Source organism: Pituophis catenifer, unplaced genomic scaffold (genome assembly GCF_029215685.1).
Source record: "Pituophis catenifer annectens isolate HBS135680 unplaced genomic scaffold, rPitCat1.0.hap2 SCAF_2, whole genome shotgun sequence".
NCBI lineage: Eukaryota > Metazoa > Chordata > Lepidosauria > Squamata > Colubridae > Pituophis > Pituophis catenifer.
Genome location: NW_027256882.1, coordinates 235,913,784 through 235,935,375, shown reverse-complemented (window position 1 = coordinate 235,935,375; position 21,592 = coordinate 235,913,784). Strand labels below are relative to the sequence as shown.

The 21,592-nt window shown below is 35.6% G+C and overlaps 1 protein-coding gene across 1 annotated transcript in view; it reads left to right on the top strand.

The window, feature by feature from the left end:
• Positions 1-21,592, top strand: part of CNTNAP4 (contactin associated protein family member 4) — a 262,491-nt gene that overhangs the window by 214,301 nt on the left and 26,598 nt on the right. Inside the window, exons 14-17 of the mRNA XM_070935657.1 lie at positions 3,348-3,504; positions 8,963-9,090; positions 11,396-11,566; positions 18,022-18,240. Of these exons, the coding sequence (XP_070791758.1) occupies positions 3,348-3,504; positions 8,963-9,090; positions 11,396-11,566; positions 18,022-18,240 (675 nt within the window). The remainder of the gene's footprint in view (positions 1-3,347; positions 3,505-8,962; positions 9,091-11,395; positions 11,567-18,021; positions 18,241-21,592) is intronic.

Sequence of the window (21,592 nt, the reverse complement as noted above, 5' to 3'; positions counted from 1 at the left end):
TTTCAAACAAACTCATTTCAAATGTTCCTGCCCACTTCCCATAGACAAAGTCAATAGGCAAGCCATCAATAAATTGTAAGTTGCTCCTGCATCTACTGCTTTTTTGCCAGCCTGTGGACATCTCTGTTTAGGTAAGGAAATATCTCTGAAATAGTGACCCAATAGGTCATGGATTCTCTAGTCAAAAAAATAAAGCTGGTTAAAAAAAAATCATAGTAGACTTGCATTACTTCACAATGTGAGCAGCTCAGTTTTAAGTTAGGGGATTTAGTATATTTGCCTTGTTTATTCCAAGCAGCCTATGAACATGCAAACTGAGTTGTATTTTGGAGATTTGGCTAATTTACTCTCTAACAGCCTTCTTTGTTTGTTGTTATTTGCACCATCACTTGTTGCTTTTTATTTTCATTTTGCTGAATGAAATGTGTCACAAAATGCAAAGCTCCATCGCTTTTTTAAATTACACGCAAGGAACAAATGTATGAGGAGTTGGGTTTATATTCTTTTTCTGCTCAGACTGTTCAGGTGTATGAAAAGAAAAAGAAAATGCTTCAGAATACTTATATGTTCCATTATCTTTAGCACACCTACCATATATGGAAGGCATGAAAACATGTCATAAATCTTGCTTTGCCATTAGTGCAGAGTTGATTTTAAAGGGATTTGAAATCCAAAGTTATAGGATCGGTAAATATATTAAGCACTTGTTTCTAGTTCTTCAAAACTTTCTCCCAGCACAAACAAGAAAAGTTAGATCAGAAATATTGGTTTGTGATGGACAGACAGATAGGCAAGCAAAATGAGGTGTTCCATAATCTGGTTATCTTTCTAGAATGAATAGCAAAGTCTGCCAAATTTACACAACATTCATATAATTACATGTTATCTTTCCTTTTCTGGATCTATGAGTCCTTTTTTAAAGCCTTGCAGGCCAGGTTGTTGCACAGCATGGGAACAAATAAATGAATTAGAGACTAGGAGATCATAGAGAACCTGAAAACCATGAGCTGCAGTCACGGTTTTCTGCATTCCCTAGTTAGTTAGTTTAAAAAACAAAACAAAAAAAAAATTCCATATTTTCAAAATGCAGCCGGAGCTCTTATGGATAATTGACTATTCTTAAATCAGGATCCACATGCACAGCATCATGTATTTTAATATTACTACACACTGCTTTCTTCCGTCTTTTGCATTCATCATAAAGTTCACCTTTCTTTCTTCTTTACAATGGATTATTTTCATGCTTCAGATCCATTAGTAATTACCCTTTTCTGTATATTTTGTGCATTTACTGCTCTATTTAGCCAGCAGCAACTCTTCTTTAACGTACCATACTGGAGAATTAAAACTGGAGATTTTTTTTTTATTCTTGTTGTAAATTGTGCTGAGGAAAGAGTTGTATGTGAACAATTCTTTTGTGGTATTGGATACATTAAACCAGATTATACTAGTAAAATTACATAAAAGATTTCTATTTTTTTAAAAAAAACTTTGATTCAAAATAAATTTCTTAAGGTAATTCTTTTCTTAACAAAAGGGAAAAACTACATTAACAGAATTATAAAATGCCCAAGAATATATGTCTCTATCATGGCCATAGAATCATGGTCATCCTGGAAGGAGGGTCCTAACTCAAAGCAGAGGTCAAACATCTCATGAACCAGGGACTCACAGTACAGATACAACAGAATCAGTATGTAAGCCTTGTCAAACCAAGAGCAGTCAGCTCAGGATCCAGAAGGTAGAAAAAGAATGATACGGGGGCAGTGGTGAAATCCAATTTTTTTACTACCGGTTCTGTGAGCATGGCTTGGTGGACATAGTGTGGCTTGGTGGGTGTGGCTTGGTGGATGTAGCAGGGGAAGGATACTGCAAACACTCCATTCCCACCCCACTCCAGGGGAAGGATACTGCAAAATCCCCATTCCCTCCCCACTCCTGGGGGAAGGATATTGCAAAATTTCCACTCCCACTCCACTCTGGGGCCAGCCAGAGGTGGTATTTGCCAGTTCTCCGAACTGCTCAAAATTTCTGCTACCAGTTCTCCAGAACCTGTCAGAACCTGCTGGATTTTACCCCTGTACAGGGGATTAATAAGTCTTTTCTGACTACCCTCCATTAGTAAGCAGCAACTGGACCTGGGTATCAGCTCTGCAGGAATCATCACAAAGCCTTCAGTTACAACAAAATTAGCTTTGCAATAATGTCTTTATCTTCACTGCTATTCTATTGTTCTATTGTGCTTGCTCAGTTCCTGACCTAAATCCTTGGGTTTTTTAAAAAACTATTCTTCTTCTGCCAAGGCCTAAAACCACTCACTTAATCATTGTGCTTTTTTTCACTGAGTATCAGGCTATCTCTTTGGACTTCTGTATGTAACACAAGACGAGGTTGCTATTACAATAATCCAGTTTCTAACTGATCTTTATTAGATCTGCTAAAGCTTAGAACAGGATGCTTCTATAATTGTTCCAGCAGTATTCCATGTCCCTAGCTTCCCACACAGCATTGAAACCCCATAACAAAGCTTTTCCCATCAGATTTTGTCAGATTAGGAGGTATACACATTCAGATGGTGATGGGGAGATTTGTAAAAGAAAAGAAAATAGCCATAGCACTTTCCTGAAGGAAAAGAAAACAGGAACAACCGAAAAACATCATCTTAATAAATTCTAAAACATTGTTGGGTATGGAAAAATAGAAGTATGTTTTTGCAGGAGAATAAGATTTTGGAGAAATTGGAAGATAGATTTTGGCACAATGTTACTTGTAATATATGACAATCATTGACACATCTTCAATGACAGTTAAGTAGTTTGTCGTATGATCATTAACATTCCCAGTTGATCCTACATAAAACTATTCTAACTGTTTAGTACATGATTAGTACTTTTGTAATTCTTATCACAATAACTTTTTTTTAACCAAGTTGAAGCTTTTTAGATAATGTTTACTCTTCTAATCTTCTCACAGTAGTGTATCGATCTTTTATTGATCTCCACAAAATGAATTACCTGAATGTTTTGGGAAGGAGGACTTCCTTCTTTTCATAAAGAAAATTTCTGAAGTGTCCTGTTAAAGATAAATGTTTCTAATATCATGCCTGACCGATTCAGGGATTACCGGTTCCCTGTTTCAAGTCATGTTGTAAGCAGAAACCTTCACAGTATGTTACTCATGGTAATGAAACATTAAAATGAAAAATCTTTTAGTGTTTTATCATAGTGGGATAATTTTATTTCTTTTTTTAAAAAATGCTTAAGTTATTTGGTTTCCTTGAGCTGAAGCTATCACTGACAGCATTGTCACACTCCAAAAACAGTAACTTGTTCTAATTTGCCTTATAGATGGCATTCCATTCAGCTGGTGGATTGGAAAAATCAATGAGACACAGACATACTGGGGAGGTTCCACTCCTGATGTGCAGAAATGTGCTTGTGGAATAGAAGGAAGTTGCATTGACTCCCAACATGACTGTAACTGTGATGCTGACAGAAATGAATGGTAATTGTTTTCCCTCTCATTTCTTTTGTTGTCAAGGCTGAATGTTTTTGTATGTTTCTGACTCTCTTCTGGGGGGGGGAGGGATATCAGAGGACTCTAATAGAGCTGCCCTCAGTGTTCCTCCATTATAATTTCTTAAAATGCTTCATCCCTGCATGCTCGCTCAACTCCAAAATTGTCCACTATTTTCTTAGGTCTGATCCAAATGTTCCTTAGCAGGCATTTTCAGGACATTCCTAAATGAGACAGAACGGGCAAAAGGTTTGGATAAAACATAGTTTTGAAGAAAGTTTGAACCTTTCCTTTCCTTTCCTTTCCTTTCCTTTCCTTTCCTTTCCTTTCCTTTCCTTTCCTTTCCTTTCCTTTCCTTTCCTTTCCTCTCCTCTCCTCTCCTCTCCTCTCCTCTCCTCTCCCCTTTCCCTTTCCCTTTCCCTTTCCTTGTTGTAATTCAACAGTCAAACATAGGGACTTGTACATGCTTATTAAATACCAGTTTTCTTCTAAGCAAAAGCATATTGTTCTGGTAATCAGTTGCTAGATTAACAAACAGCATGCTGTTGATAATTTGAGAAAACCTGAAGCAATACAAACCTAATTCCTTTATAACTGACAGACCAAGAAGATATGGATAAGAAATGAAAGGGTTTTGACCAAGATTTTTTATTTTTGTGATAATGGAAATGATGGGTTCATATTGGTCATAATCATATTTTGATATTTCATTATGTCAGTAGTATTCTATGTATGGCCAAAGAAATATCATTTTAGGACAGTGAAAGATGTTCAAAAAGCAGGAATTTATGTAACCTTGTGCTTGAACAATTGGTCTATAGTTTCATGGAATGAGATATTCTTGCCTACACAGCTTCTGGGCCACTAATATAATAGCATAGAGGTATTACAGTATATATGCTGTATGTATATATTTTGCATGAGAAAATAAAGGAATCTAGATGCAAAACTATCAGCAAACCAGTATTATAAATTTGGAAGACCACAGATTATTGTCAACATAAAAAGCTCATAAACTTGGATAAATGTTAGCAAATTATCTTTTTTTATTCTCACAAAAGGATTACTTCTCTGGGGAGCAAATAATCACTGATTGGCTGGCAGGTTTCTGTGCTCAGGTATTCAACAAAAAAGGGAAAACTTTGCTTGCTAGTTCCCTGTGAGTTCTAGATTCACAAACAAGTAGACCTGCTGTGCCCACAGCATTCTGAGTAGATCTCTATTTATCTTAAGGCTGTTTTAAAATGGATTGTAAAAGCTCCAGAAACAAAAGAACGGTCCTTACAAAGAGTTCCTTCAAGAATAGAAAAACCTTTGTAAATGACACATGATCTTTTGTGTGTTGGAAAAAATATCACATACTCTGGATATGGGGTGGGAAAGATGTTAATGATATGAAAACAAAATCTACTTTCAAAATTGCAGGGAATGTTTATCGTAGAATCTGTCATAGTTCTTCATTCTATTTAGTATAGTAGATTAGTTTCTCTGTAAAATGGTAGGATAGTGTGAAATAGAGGAAGAGGAAATATTGGAGCCTTACAGGTTTGTTTTTAAGAAACAGAAAAGAAGGTAACACTTTTCATTATGCAGAGAACAGTTTGCCTGGGATACACTAAAGAAAAGATTGCTAAATGGCTGCTGTCATACATTCATGCAAGAATATAATAAAGATGAAAGATTTTAGAAAGCATTACCAAGTCAAAACATTTGTCATAAACATTCAGTTTAGGAATCAAATCCAAATCCAAATACTTGCTTAAAATAATGATGCTTTGATTAAAACATTAATGTAGTTTAATATTACATATGAAGTTTTCATCAATGCTGCCTGTCAAAATGCAAGGAAGGAATGTTATTATTTTTAACCATCTTTTAATTTTTAAAGCCTAATATGGCTGTGTGTGTGTGTGGCTCAGTGGCTAAGACACTGAACTTGTCGATCAGAAGATTGGCAGTTTAGCGGTTTGAATCCCTAGTGCTGCATAATGGGGTGAGCTCCTGTTACTTGTCCCAGCTTCTGCCAACCTAGCAGTTTGAAAGCACATAAAAAATGCAAGTAGAAAAATAGGGACCATCTTTAGTGGGAAGGTAACAGTGTTCTGTGCGCCTTTGGCATTTAGCCATACCGGTTACATGACCACGGAGATGTCTTCGGACATGGGTCTTTGGCTTTGAAACAGAGATGAGCACTGCCCCCCAGAGTTAGGGAACGACTAGCACATATGTGCGAGGGGAACCTTTATCTTATCTTTATGGCTGTAATATGCCATCTAATTTTATCACAATACTGATAAATGCCAATTGCTTTAATTGGGAAAAAAATCTCTTCATTTGCTCTTCTGTAATTGTGACAACTTTATCCCTTCATAATCATCTAATATTTTTGCAAAGTTCTGCTAAAAAACCCAATCAATTTGCATTTTCCTCAGAAATAAATCTGATTTTTACTTGTTAAAAGTAAATTTTTAAAGTTAAATATAAATATGCAAATATACAGTTTGGAAAGCAAGCATATTTGGTGCTGGATTGCTGAACTTTGTTAAATTTCTAAAACACACCTATGAAGCATTGCATCATTACTTCAATATTTAAAAATAGGAAAACTTTAATTTGAAAACTTTACTTTGAAATCCCGAGAATGTGGCTGAGAAAGGGTGTATCCCTGATTTTTTATTCCCTCCCCAGAAAAAGAAAGACTTCTAGACATTTTGCATTGGATATTTTCCTTCTGTCTCACCCCATAGATTCAAGGCATTGTAGAATATGTTTTTTTTTTTTTAAAAAAAAAATCATCTCACTGATCTACTTTGCTACTAATGATAATCTCTGAACAAAGTCTTATTTTTGGCTCGTCATTGATATTATACAACCTCCACTCCATGCACTGCTTCTCTTTTTTTATTTTCTGAAATATCCAGAAGGACTCTTGAAACACCTTTTCTAACTAACAAAAATTATTAAAGGGCATAAACTTTTGTGACCTTCAGTTCACTTCATCAGATCAAATCTTATGTCAGCCCCCAGGGATGAGTGGGAATTCTCTTGTTAGGCAGCGGTGGCTTCAAAGCGGCATTAATGTTCTGGGAAAGGTGGCAGGAAAGATTGCAAATGGCAATCACAGGATCAGTAGTGGGTTTCAATTTAGTTTGCTACTGCATGAGCTCACGCACGCGATGCTTCTGATCATGCACAGAGGTGTCTGGGTGGGTGGGCGGAGCCTCCCATCACTGCCGCTGCCGGTTCGCCTGATCTGGGGCAAACCGGTAACAACCCACCACTGCACAGGATCCCGGAGCTCTTGGCAACCTGTTGTAAGTTGCCAAGCACTAAGATTGTAATCACGTCCCCATGGGGCTGCTGAAGTGGCTGTAACATCAGGGACTAGTCTTAAGTCCTTTCATTCAGCACAATCATGACTTTGAATGGTCGCTGAATGAATCACAGTAATCAAGAATTATCTGTAATTTAACTCAAGGCCTAAGTTTAAAAAAAATGGTATCCCATTGATTGTTGTAAGAAAGTTAAATTTTAACTTTTTTTAGAAAATGGAAAAACAGTTATAACACCGTGGGCAATTCTCACAAGATTAAGTTTGCCATATGTGAAAAGAAGCACAGGGACTTTGAAACTGGATCTCTCTGAAAACCTCTAGTTATCACACCCTATGAATATTTAATAAATATTGAAAATAAATATTAAATATACTAAATTGATTTGGAACATTTTCATAAATTGCTTTGAACCAATTTGATAAATTGAATCAATAGTTTAGTTTATCATATCCAGGAAATATGTCCAGATCAATTTTGATGGATTCATTTAAATGAACTTAATGCATCCTAACTGATTTCATTGGATTCAGATACTGTCTAGATATGCATGTATGAATTTTAATAGTGTAAATCTAAATCAATTTGGATTTAGATCAGTCCAACTCATATCTACTTTTAATGCGCTTTGAAAACTGTTACATTTTCTCAATTAATTGGAATGTTTACACAATCCTAGTAACTTGATTTTCAACATACTTTTTTAAGATTTACAAGGAATTGTTGTCTGTTCTGTGGACATAAAATATCTAACTTTGGAGGTAATTGACTAATAAAACAAGTCTTTGCAAATTTTGATTAGCAAAGCAAAAAACAAAAACAAAAAAACACATTAATCCTGTTACTTTTTTTTTTATAAATTCCACAGATTTTCTTCAAAAAAATATGTCCTCAAACACTCAGAAAAAGTTAAGATTCTCCTATCCTTACTGTAGTGAAAGAAACCTAAACATTGGATATTCTTTGTTGGAAAACATGAACAAAGTAAGAGTTACATGCTACCCTGCAGCAATTAGACTTCAAAAACCATGATGACCATTTGGTCCCGAATCATTGATTTGCCACAGAAACAGATCATGGTTCAGGTTTGTAGCTCCCTGTCAGAACATTTTCTTTGTATGGGCACCCTCCCATATTCAGTGCCTTGGAGGTGTCCGCCAATCAGAGTCAGAAAATGTCTGCCAATAGGTGATAACATTGCTGAGCTGACCAATATTCTGACTCAGTACAGGTGGTCCTTGTTTAAGAACCATTTTTTTCCACAGACCACTCAAATTTAGGGCACCAAATTAATAATGCTTACAACCAGTTCTCATACAGTGGTTGCAGCATCCCTAAAGTCATGTGATCACAATTCGGCTATTTTAATGATTGGCTTGCAATTATCACACTGCAATATCTCACAGTCATATTTGTAACCTTCACTACCAGCTTCTGACAAGCAAAGGCAATGGGGAAGCAAGCATGATGTTGCAAGTAGCAACCATAGGATGTCATACTTACTGACTGTGTGGGATTCACTTAAATATAGCAGTTTTCCACCATGGTGTTTAGCAATGGAAAGTCCAGTCCTAATTACCCTAATTAAATGAGGACTACCAATAAAAAATTAGTCCAAAAAACATAATTAGTTCAAAATTCCCTCTGTCCAAGAATATGTGTGTTTTTCAGCACTTATGCTGTATTTAATAAGTTCAGCGCTGAGTCTAAGGAATTAAAACCATTCAATAAGATGAAATATTTTCTGCTGTTTATCTTTATTTTCTTTCTTGCTAAGCTACATAGGGCTCTGTTTCTTAAAAACATGGACATGTTATGAATAGATTGCCTATTTAAGAGGTCAATTAGTTTCTTAATAGAGCAGGAAAAGTTGTGGCTGCATAAAGTTAGGCTCTGTGTAGCTGTAATGGTTTCATTCTACATACATGGCATATCAGTTTTTGCTGCTAAAAACGCTGTAATGTTCCATGATGTCATGACTATCTTATCCATGTATTTTCTTCAAAAGCAGTTGTTGTTTGTTCAAACATTTATAAATGTAGTAGTATTCTTCCATAGGTCTGAGGATAGTCATGAACATTTGTTCTGAAACTGTATTTCTTTATTTGTGGCAGGACAAATGACACAGGACTTCTGTCCTACAAAGACCATTTGCCAGTAACAGAACTTGTCATCACAGATACAGGCCGTCCAAATTCTGAAGCAGCTTATAAACTTGGACCTTTACTCTGCCAGGGTGATAGTAAGTAAATAAGTTGTGTGATTATATATAAAATAATCTCTCTCTCTCTCTCTCTCTCTCTCTCTCTCTCTCTCTCTCTCTCTCTCTCTCTCTCTCTCTGTGTGTGTGTGTGTCTCTCTTTGTCTCTCTCCCCACTCCCTCATTCCCTCTCCCTCCCTCCCTCCCTGTCTCCCCCTCTCTCCTTCCCCCCCTCTCTCTCCCCCTCTCTCCCTCTCCCTCCTTCTCTCTCCCTCTCTCCCTCCCTCCCTTTCTCTCTCTTCATGCATACAGTTCATAGGTCTTTCAGGTTAAATTTGAATCCATTTTTTTTCTGCACAGTAGCTGATCATTGGACAGGGAAGGAGCTGCATTCTTTCTATCAATGTTGTGAATATAAAATTCAAATTGACTAACTGTTTATAGTGTACATTTGATTTAGAAATCTAGAGTAAGTCTTAACCTTCTGAAAATGACAAAGGCTACTTTTGCATCTAAGTCTATGCACGTTTGCGGAGACACTGAGTGATACTTATTTGAAAATAAAAGTGCAGATTTAATATCATGCTAATACTTGAACTATAAACTTAAAGCGGCAAGATAATAAAGCAAATGCAGCTCTTGTATCTGTAAAAGCTGATGAAATGTAATTTAGATTAGAACATTCAGGGCTGCAATAAAATGGTTTTGAGTAAGCTCTTACATTAAGTTTGCTTTCAATAACTTTGGAAGCATTTGAAGCTCACATCTGCTCTATCTATTTTCTGCATCACTATGAAACATTTTGGGCATACAATTTTTTTATATTTCTCCTACGGAATTTTTTTTTTTTTGCCTTAAAGAAAAATGCATAAAGCAAAGATAAAAGTACAAACAATATACATTTTAGAAACATTTCCCCAGGGTATAGTGTATGGCATATATTTGTCCTAATGTATTTGAGAATAAATGAGTGGTGTGGGGGGGGGGTTGTGGGGGTGTATAAAATAACACTGCAGAATTTGAAAAAGTAGTGAAAGTATAATGTTATATCCTGTATAATTTTTCTTAACATTAGAACCAAGCAAATGTATTCTTTCTGCTTAATCAAAGAACTGATCAGATCAGCCATTAATAAATCAACACATGCTAAAACACTGTGAAATTAGACAGAAAGTGCTATATATTTATATCCTGCCTTTCTGACCAGAAAATTCCCTCAAGGTGGTTTATAAAATTAAAACTTTTAAGCAAGAAGTTTAAAAACTAATATAATATAAAGTAAAGGGGAGGGGGGAGAATGTATTGAGTATAACTGAAACGTGAGGTTTAAAACTCATTTATAATTTATCATATTTTTTTGGAAATGACATTTGTAAAAAAGAAAAAGATCATGAAACTAACCAGAGAAAATATATTTAGCTTTCACGGGCTGATATTGCCTGATTTAATTCACCAAGTAGTATACAGCTTATGAAATAAATAAATACATAGACAAAGATATAGCAGAATGGCATGAAGAAATTTAAATATGTGGTATAGTGGCAAACAAAGTAACTTTAGAATGTAACTTCCTTGAAAATTGATAAAGAAAGATCAGTGTTCCCTTACATGCTCATGGACTGCATAGTAACTGGTTATTTCATGTAAGACTGCTAAAAACTCTTAGAATTAGTACAATAGACTTGTTCTAATCTTTGGATTGGTGGTGAAGCAATGCAAATGAAACTGTAGTATAATTTTCATTAACTAAGATTTAACTATTAACTAGAAAACATGTATATACAAATACGTGCATTTTAACTTTTCTTCCTTCCTTTCATCTAATATTGATAATCTAGTGGTTGATCTTGAAACAGAACCCCAAAGTGGCTAACAGCCAAAGATGAAAATAAGAAGTCTGTTGGTAGAGTAGACAACAAGACAAGAACAATGAAAAGTTCATAAGTAAACAAGTAGCAACAGAAATAAACATTAGGGAGGTGTCATTCAGATTCATGATGATGGGATTGCTTTCATCAGCCTCAAAGGCCATCTAAGAGGCCCCAGCATGAGTCATTTCCTAGTTGCCAAAATATCATATCATTGAGAAAGCAACTGAGAAGGTTCTTTGGTATCACCAATTTGATTTTTTAGATAATATGATTTGGAATTAAACCTTTGTAGATTATATGGAAAAATGCAGGCTTTTCCATATAAGTGAATTAAGTGGCACTTACGAATTGAGCTTTTGTTTCAAAGAAAGGCATTTAGTGAAATCTTTGGGGATAATTAATATATTAATTACCAATTCATTAGCTACAGCTGTGTATGTAATAGATTTTTTCCACCGTCTTTGTTCTATATTTAGGAGAGTTTTGGAATGCAGCCTCCTTCAACACTGAGGCCTCCTACCTCCATTTCCCCACTTTTCATGCAGAACTAAGTGCAGACATGTCCTTTTTCTTCAAAACTACAGCTTCTTCTGGTGTGTTTTTAGAGAATCTGGGAATCAGAGACTTCATAAGGATAGAACTGCACTGTGAGTCATATTTAAATAGATTATTTCCATGCGTTTCTTTTGGATATTTATCTTACATATTTTGACCATGCCTTGATTGCTAAAGCTGTCTGAAAATTTGAGAGGTGGCTTTACTAAAAGCTAAAGATGGAATTATAGGTTAGTGCTTATAAGCATTATATTATTATACATACCTGCTCTTTTAATTTCAAGATTTCAATAAAATCCTGCTTGTTCTCATGGTTCTTATGGGAACATAGAGCAAATGACTGTTATTCAGATAGTACAGGTAGTCCTTGACTTACAACCACAATTGAGCCCAACATTTCTGTTGCTAAATGAAACATTTGTTAAGTGAATTTTGCTCCATTTTATGATCTTTCTTGTCACTGTTGCTAAGTGACTCACTGCAACTGTTAAGTTTGTAACATGGTTGTTAAGTGAATCTGGCTTCCCCATTGACTTTGCTTGTCAGAAGGTCACAAAAGGGGATCTCATCGCCCTAGGACAACTACAACTGTCATAAATATGAGGCAGTCGTCAAGTGTCTGAGTTTTGATCACATGACCATGGGGATACTGCAACGGTCGTAAGTGCAAAAAACAGTCATATTTTTTCCAGTTGTCACTAAATGAACTGTTGTTAAGTCAAGGACTACCTGTAGTATATCGTATTTGTAATACTATGCAGTTTGCATGAATAACATTTTGTGTTAAATGAAGTCATCTCTTCCTAGAACTGATATAATCAGTTCAAATGATGCCTGTGGCCAACCATGTGTCTTAACTAGGGAGGAAAAAACCCCATGCATAATAATTTCATTTTTTTAAGTATAAAGATTCCTACATTGTATGAAAACTATATTATTATTTTAAGAGTAGTTGGAAAAGAATTTATTTTCTACATTTATTTTTTTTGTTTAAAAAAAACAGAATAATATGAAACATCCAAGTGGGCCCTGCTTTGGAGATCTTTCTTCACATTATAGGCTTCAGAGGCCAAACTCTTAACAGTCACTTCACATTGTGCACACTGTTTTCTTTCTTTTTCATGTTTTGAAATACAATCATATATAACATTTATTCTGCTTTTCTGATAAGATGTAGTTTCAGACCATACCAGGGAAATATTTGAAAAGTTGAAGAGAAAGACAGCACATCAACAGACTTCATTATTGAAATTTGCTGACTGGCAGGGACTAGCATTGGGTATCTGTTCCACATAGTTTACTGTCAAGGCTTTGAAAATGGAAAGCAGTCTGCCAATGCCACAGATTCAAGGTGTGTTTTTTTAGCTTCCAAACAGTAAAAGAAAGCAAAGATGGAGAATTTGCATAGATCAGAGCAGCTGAATCAGTCTAATTTATGGTTAAAGTGTTTAACTAGAACCAGAGTGATCCAAATATGATTGCACATTCACTAACCTTAGATGTTGTTATACAGATACTTTTGAAAAGAGTGTGTTGCATGCCAATTTGAGATGGAATAGATGCAGGAGTGGGCTTCAAAAATTTTAGTAAGGGGTTCTCTGGCCAGTTGCTGGGTGGGCATGGCCATGGTGGGCGTGGCCTAGTTTAGGCCTCCTGCACCATGGAGGGGGGACCTCCTGCACCATGGAGGGGGGGCTCCATGTTTGAGCCTCCAGGAGGGCAAAAACAGCCTCCCCAAGCTCCAGGGGCCCTCCAGAGGCTGGAAATGGCTCATTTCCTGAACTTCCTGTAGGCCCGTTTTTTGCCCTCCCCAAGCCTCCCCATGTATCCTGTGCTTACCTGCATCCAAAATGAGCTACGTGGGGACTCCTGGGGCAGGGTGAGGTGGGCAGGATGGGGCCAGCCAAGAGTGGGATTTGGGGGTTTTCCGAACTGCACAGAATCTTAACTAGAGATTCTCCTGAACCACTGCGAACCCACTCCTGAATATATGATCTAGAGAGAAACCAGATTGAACCCATGAAGGAACAAATGTATTCTCTATACTTTACAGTAGAAGTTTTGGTTTTCGGGGGAGTGGGGAGATGGAGAAGATTTGACAAAATATAATAATTTTACTTCAAAAAGAGCTTCTATTCAATTATTCAGATACTTACTGTGGAATATGATAGCTGACGGACTTTAGATCGAAGTGTCCTCACAATGTAGTAGGATAGAGGACACAAATTTGCTCTTTTTCTGATGTTTTGTTATATTAAATAACAATATAATTGCCTTTCCATCTACTACACTGATGGAAAGTGCTATGATATACAGTGATGCAGTAGCCTCAGCGAATCATTAAACCAGGATATACAGTAACAGTGTATTGAGTTTCACACAGTCGAGCTGGAATCTTAAGAATTATGTATGGACCATTGGTGGACCAAACTGAAGTTGACCACATAGCACAGAAATGGTGGTATTTCTTTCATCAAGTGCTAGAATGCACACAGTGCACAATGCATGACCTGTCTGATGCTTTATTAACTTAACCAACAAGTACAGTAGTTCACTTATATTCCTGCACACACCAAAACGTAACAATGCTCCTTCTCCTGTTCTGGTGGCATCTCAAATCAGACTGCATCTGCAGAAGTTTTGAGTGTATTTTTGTTAGGATTCCTGTTTTGTTGCAACGGACAAAAAAATCGGCTATATTTTTTTTTTTTTAAAAAAAAAGAAGATTCCTTTTCTAATAATGCCTGTTAAAATGTTTTGGTATTCAAAGGCATATAGATCTTAAGGGTCTATAAATCAGCCAAGATCTAATTTGAATTATGCTTCAGTTCAAATGCATAATTCAAGGAGTTAAATTCAATATGATTTTGACTCAATTTCATGATTATATTCAAAGATATATTTTGTGGGGTAATCTGCTTGCCTTTGAATTTTGTCTTTGAATTAACACATATCCTGCCAGTGATTATGAATCTTCTTAAAGTAAATAGCCTGATGGTAGAATTTCCTCTCTGCTAAGATATGAAGGGTGTAGAGGATTGTATACTTCCAATGTCAAAGTGAAGAAAACTATTTCTTCAGGTTTGTAGTTGAATTTTATGTTGCTACTCTCTTTACCCATAATATCTATCAATTAACTCCTCATTTGAATCACAATTAGTACCTAAAGGAGCTTGACCTGTTTTTAACCTTTCTGATTGGCTTTCATTATTTTGATACGTTGAGCCACACTGCCATTTTCAGTTGTATTCATAAAGGATACATACAAAATAATAATAATAATGGGGCGATTCCTATGCAGTGTTCAAAGTTATAGTTACAGTATCTTCTCCAAATACTGAGCCAAGAAAAAAGAAAAGGAAGCAGAAGGGAGCAATAGATATCAGCAGTAGGTTCAGACAGTTGCTAAAAGTGCCAGAAAGCTTATAGGAAATTGCAAGCCTTACTGTACATTGTTCAGGTATATTTACATATTGATATATTTTATCTTCCAGGCATTTTAAAATCATTAGTTTACTGGATGTTTTCAGAGAGCGTTCAATTTTAGAAAAGGTTTTAAAAAATGCTAATTATCTGTGTTTTTTCATTCTTTAATTTAAGAAATGGATTATTTCATTGAGCCAGGAATATATATTAGATATGTAATTGACTATTTCCATGAGAATCTTGTCTGAAGGTTTGTATGCTTGTAGTCTCTTGCTAATTTATCAAACCTCCCATATAGATCCTTGCTCATTGGGAGTCCTGTCTTCAGTTAATGATGGCCCAACGTATTTAATTTGATTATTTTGTTATCCCAAAGCTGTTTTGTTTGAAGCGCCAAACAGCCCCACTGATTTTTATGCAGAGTCAATAACTGATTTCAGGAAAGAGCTCTGCTTCCAAAATGATTGGAAAATAGGTTCCCTTAATTGTGACACAGGAACAAAATTCAATTGACTGGTTCTCATCAATGTAGTAAACTTTGAATATAAATGACTTTACTACTCCGTGCTAATTATTCATTTCAATTATATTCGTCAGGTATATGTGCAGCACTTGAAATATATAAAATCTTCTACTTAACATAATTCATTCATTCATTCATTTTAGAAGTATATTTTCACAAAACCTATTCTCTAAAAACAACTGTATTTTGATTACCTCTTAGGAGTATCCTTTTCAGTATAATACCACTCAAAAATGAGATGAATTAACACTCTACACAATGAGTGGTTCCTTTGAGTAGAAAAGTATATTTGTGTTGAGAAGATCAACTATGTGACTAAATCTGATTATATTTAAACTCATGTCCTGTCTTCCTAACTGGAAGCCCTTGAGGCAACTAACATCTTTTGCCTCAAAAGCAATACAGCAGATTCAAATATGTAGCTGGCATCCAAATGTTAGACTGTCATAGTTTTAATGTCTATAATAGCCAATAAATGGTCTGGAGAGAGTCCATTTACAAATGTATGTTTAATTAAACAAATGATTTTTCACATAAATTTACACTAGAATTTAACTTTCAGTTAACTCCTGTTTCAGACAATATTTGCACAATTTCTTTTAGCTGAGAGATAAATCACTGTTTTTTTTTAGCATAAACTTACGTTTGCCAGCCAAAAAATTGTAATCAATAAACTTGCATTTTTTAGGTTGTATTATTGAGGTTCAGCTTCAACATATCAGAACTGACATTTTTTCAAATTTTTGCCTAATGTGGACAAAATATGAAAGAGGCTGAATTTAATGGTCGCACAGTTCCTAGGCGACTGAACTACTACAACGGCAGAACATAATATTACATAACAGGGGTACAATTCACTTATCACTTTGCCTGCTATGGGTACTGATTCCATGACCTTCGTTAGAGCGTTTCTGATGGCACCACTAGTGGTGAGAGGGTGAAAAGGGAGAAATTCCAGCACATAGAGATACAAAATGGATTCTTTGAGATCCAAGTAAAGTTATGACTCTGATGATAAACATTTCCAAAACAACCTATTATAAGGCTAGGAGTGAAATGCTCCCGGTTCGGACCGGATCGCCTGATCTGGTAGCAATGGTGGCGGGTGTTTTGGAGAACCGGTAGCAAAAATCCCTGCGCACCTGCCCCCCCCCCCCCATGCGCAGCTGAGCCGCGCGATCTTCAGAGGCTGTTTTTTTAATTTTTAAAAGCATATTTTCTACAACCTCTTCAGCCAAAAAAAATGCTTTTAAAAGAAAAAAAAAGCCTCTGATGATCGCGCAGCTCAGCTGGGATCATCAGAGGCTTTTAAAAGCATTCCTTTTTTGCGGCCGAAGAGGTTGTAGGAAAAAAAATGCTTTTAAAAGTCTCTGGCAATCCCAGCTGAGTTGCCTGATCATCAGAGGCTTTTAAAAGTAAAGGGAAAAAATGTTGGCCACGCCCACCCAGTCACATTACCCCTCACCACCAAGCCACGCCCACAGAACCGGTAGTAACAAATTTTATTTCATCACTGTATAAGACATTTGTATGGGAGAGAAAAACATATCCAAACATCACACACACACACACACACACACACACACACACACACACACACACTTTCTGATATAAGAGAATATTTGTAGCTCAGGGATGAACCTTGGGTTCCTTGGTGCTCTCTAAACTTGGTGGTGTTCTTTCAGACATTTCATCACCAAACTAGGTAGCATCATCAGTGCACCAAATATATAAGAAGTCCCTGCCCTTCTTGTAAATAGAGGTATTTCTTCTAAAAAATAGGATTGTATTGACAAGACTTACAAGAGACATGGGAGTGATGTAGTGATTTTCCCAGCCATATCTAATTTTAAAAATGGTTGTAACTGAATATGAAATATTTGCTGAGTTATAGAAATTTTGTATGACAACATCTACAGTGAGTTTGTAGATGTGACAAGTTGTTGGATTGTCTGTTTTAAGTGATGTGAAATTTCATTTTTGGTTTAGTTCAGATCTATTTGGGGAATTGAAAAAGTTCAGGTTTTACGGGTAGATAAGAACCTTTTCCAAAACAATATTGAACTAGATAATTTATGGCAATTGTTATTTTTAAATTGGAAGCATTTATGACCAAATATGAAAATATTTGGCATCTATAGTTAATATTTAAATTATACTCCATGCTCTTGAAATAATTACAGATGGGTTGAAATTGTTATTAAAACTATGAAACAGAAAGTAAGTTTAATGCCAGTCCAATATAATATTTCAGCTAAATATACTATTCTATTTGCAGCAAGTCAAATCACTGTACATATTTGTACTTCAGAAAACAAATTATAGTTAGCTGATTAATATTCATGTGCATTATTTCTTCTGTAATTTTACACCTAAATGATTTCTTCAGTTTTAACGAAGTATTATTTTTAGCACCTATCCAATAAGAACATAAAAATAGATGTTTAAAGTCACCTTTCCAACAAACTACATTGATCTTGCCTTTCATTTATAATAAAAAAGAGGGATATTTTCAGTATTATTTTTAAACTTTTGTGATTTTTTGGGGGGATGTGCTTGCCATTCTAAAGTGTCTTAGTTATTTTTTAACTTTCATAGCACCCCTTGAAGTGACATTTTCATTTGATGTGGGAAATGGGCCTAATGAAATCACAGTGCAGTCACCTATTTCCTTAAATGACAACCAGTGGCACTATGTGAAGGCTGAAAGAAACATCAAAGAGGCGTCTCTGCAAGTAGACCAGCTTCCACAAAGGACTTACTCAGCTCCATCGGATGGGCATATCCGTTTGCAGCTCAACAGCCAGCTCTTTGTTGGTAAGTCTATCTTTACAGAATAATTTTAGGTGTTCACATGGATATAATCCATAGCTATTGACTTTTTAAAGGAAAAAATAGATTAATGTGTTTTTAGGCCATATAAGACAACTTACATAAAGCATGCAGATATGTCATAATTGAAAGTGGTTTCTATTATAAGATGAAATGAATGGAATGGAAAGTAGTTCCATAAACAGGTGAAATGTCAATTATACTTCATGGATTTAATTCATATTTTAGTAGCTATATGGAAATACGCCATTCCAAAACAGTAGAGGTTTAATAAAGGAGAATACTTGTAGCTCAGCGTTGACATGAAGGGTCCTTGATGCCCTCTGAGCTTGCTTGTTTTCTTGCAGATGTTTCATTACCCAAACTGATGATGTTACCTAGTTTGGGTAATGAAATGTCTGTAAGAAAACAAGCAAGCTCAGAGAGTACCAAGGACTCCTCATTTCAACCCTGAACTACTAATATTCTTCTTTATTACAGAAATCTGACCTAGCTGAATTTTGGAAGTAGACAAGGTACTACTGCCTGTTTAGACAAAAATGACCCCAAATGAAAGGCACAAGAGTCCTTTTCTCTGAAAATGACACTTTATTTTGTAACCAATGTATAAGGAAATAAGCATAAAATGATTTTATTGAAATATTTCTGAGGACACCCATTGTGTGCAAAATGTATTACCCAAACAAATGGTGTTAATTCTGTAAGGAATAAATGAACTATGTAAAGTAATACAAACATTTATCAACCAAACAGACAAAATTCCCTTTATGATATAATGCAATATTTGGTCCAAGATCTTTACTTCAGTCTGACAATAAAGGCAGCTTTTTGATATGTAGTATTTTTCACTTCTTGCTTTTAAGAGAAGGTCCTGCTCCTTTGTCACATTCTCTACTGTTTGGAAAGAATTGAAACATTAGTCTGTTGGCAGTTCCTCAAATATCTTCAAATGTCCATGCAATTATTCTTTGAGAAGCTTGATGATGGTGAGGCAGAAAAGAAGAGCCTCTGTTGTAATTATAAAAGCTCTGTGCTTATACAGATAGGGCTTCGTGGGTCATAAAATACACCTTGAACTGGGAACTGTTAACCAATGAAAATGTAACAAATTGCACTCACCTATAATCAGCTTTAATTAATATTTTGCTGCAGCATTTTGGCTTAGATGAAACTGATAAATATATTTCAAGAACAAACCCAAATCTTTAGGAATTGTACATTTGCTTTATTTGCATAAGGAAAATTGACAATGCACTAAATGCCCTTGCATTTAGAACTAAACTTAAAAATGTACCAACGGTGTGAACTTGAACCATGAAAGGTAAAGTTATTATCCAAAAGATTTGAACATCCATTTTCTGAAATCCCTTTTGATTTTAAAGAATACCTTTGCCTTTGGATTAATCTTCTAATTTTTCTCTTTGTATACTTGCTAAAATTACAAAAATAGCCTAGCCTGTCAATTTGGGTTGGTGAGATCTTTGGTGCATAATTTATGGATTTCTTAAAGAATGAGAGATACACAAGTGCAATAAAGAAGCAAGTTTGCAAGTTCTTAACAACTACCCGTCCGTCAATATACATCCCACCTTTCAATATGAGAACAGAAATAATAGATCACACAAACAGCAGGAAAATCAAACATTCAAAATTCTGAGCCATCAACAGATCAGATTAGTAGAAGTAGATATGATCTACTACCCAATCAGGCCATGCATAGCAAGCAAGAGAAATCAAAATAAAGGCAATTTCATTTCTAGCCACCAATTAAGTGATACTTTTCAATAAATTTCCAATCCTCTCTAACTTAAAATCCTAGACTATAAATGTTGCGAGCCAATCATCATTTTTGAACTGTTGTGCTGAGGAAGCCTGACTCCAATATAGCGTTAAGAATCTATAGAAAAATCTATTAATATTCAGTATTGATCTCCCAAAGTCCAACCCCCATCCCTGACTATGATGTAGAAGAACTTGTTAACCCACAGAAATTAGTATTAAATAAGTGCACTGGGTTTTTGAGTGTGGTACCAAGTAGAAAATGGCAAACTGTATTGGTGTTGGTATTATGGTGTGAAGCTTTGATCAAACTGAAAGCTTTGAGAAAAGAAGTGTTTTGTCACAATAAAAAAAATAAACATTAAAAAAAAATGGAAGCAGAAAAAATAAGTAAAGAAGAAAGTCAATGTTCCAAACCTAGGGCAAGCAGGTTTTTCTCCCGCATCAAGGAGTCTGCTGTCATTTGAAGGGCATGTCAAGACCCCTTTCTGGCAAGATTACCTAATACATACAGTACCTTATACCAGGGGTCCCCAAACTTGGCAGCTTTAAGACTGGTGGACTTCAACTCACAGAATTCTCCAGCATAGCTGGCTGGAGAATTTTGTGAGTTGAAGTCCACCAGTCTTAAAGCTGCCAAGTTTGAAGACCTCTACCTTATACCCTTTTGCTATACCTGTCTTTTTTTCTTTTACCAAAACCCAGCTGTCAGAATGTTAATGGGAAGAGTTGAAGGGAATGTTAACATAATCTTAGTTTGAAAAGATACCTTGACTCTTTTAAATATTTTATTTTATTTATTTTTTATTCCGTATTACTGCACACAGGGGAATCCTGGAAAGTATTATTGAAGGCATATTTTTTTTTTCAGTTGGGTATGCCAGCCAGGCTGTTTTTAATATATGAGGACACGAAGTTCATTTTTTAATAATTCCCATTTTTTAATGGGAATTATTCCCTTCAATCAACCTATTGATCTGTTTGCTTAACCATAATATCGATCTAACTTTGAAGCAAATTGGGTGTATGTTTAGAAGGGAAGAGCAAATCATATAATATCACTTTCAGCAAACTGATTTCTCATTTTTTGCAATACACAAATTGGGGTTGCAAACAGAACCATTCAGAAGCATAATCCACTCCAGAGATCTCAATGTCTTTCCTAGTGATCATGATCCTGGCAGGTACAGGATCATGATTTCCCATTTACCCATTGAAAGAAAGGAGCATACACAAAATAAATGGTGTGAGAGAGAGAGATGTGTGACCACTTGGCAAAGAGGAAATATTTCTCTGTTGCTGCCCATCTATTCAAAATGAGAAAGTGGAAAAGAATTGACAAGATGGGCAAGGAAAATAGTATCACTTTCTGCAAATATTGAGTTGAAAATCTGAATTTTAATTAAGACCATTTACACAGGGTGGCAGAAGTAGTCACCCTGGTCTTCCCTGTTTCAGTCAGGCCTCACTTGGAGTATTGTGTTCTGTTATGCATACCACTGTTTAAGAAGGGCATTGATAAACTGAAGCAGGTTGCTGAAAGGATGCAAAACTCCTG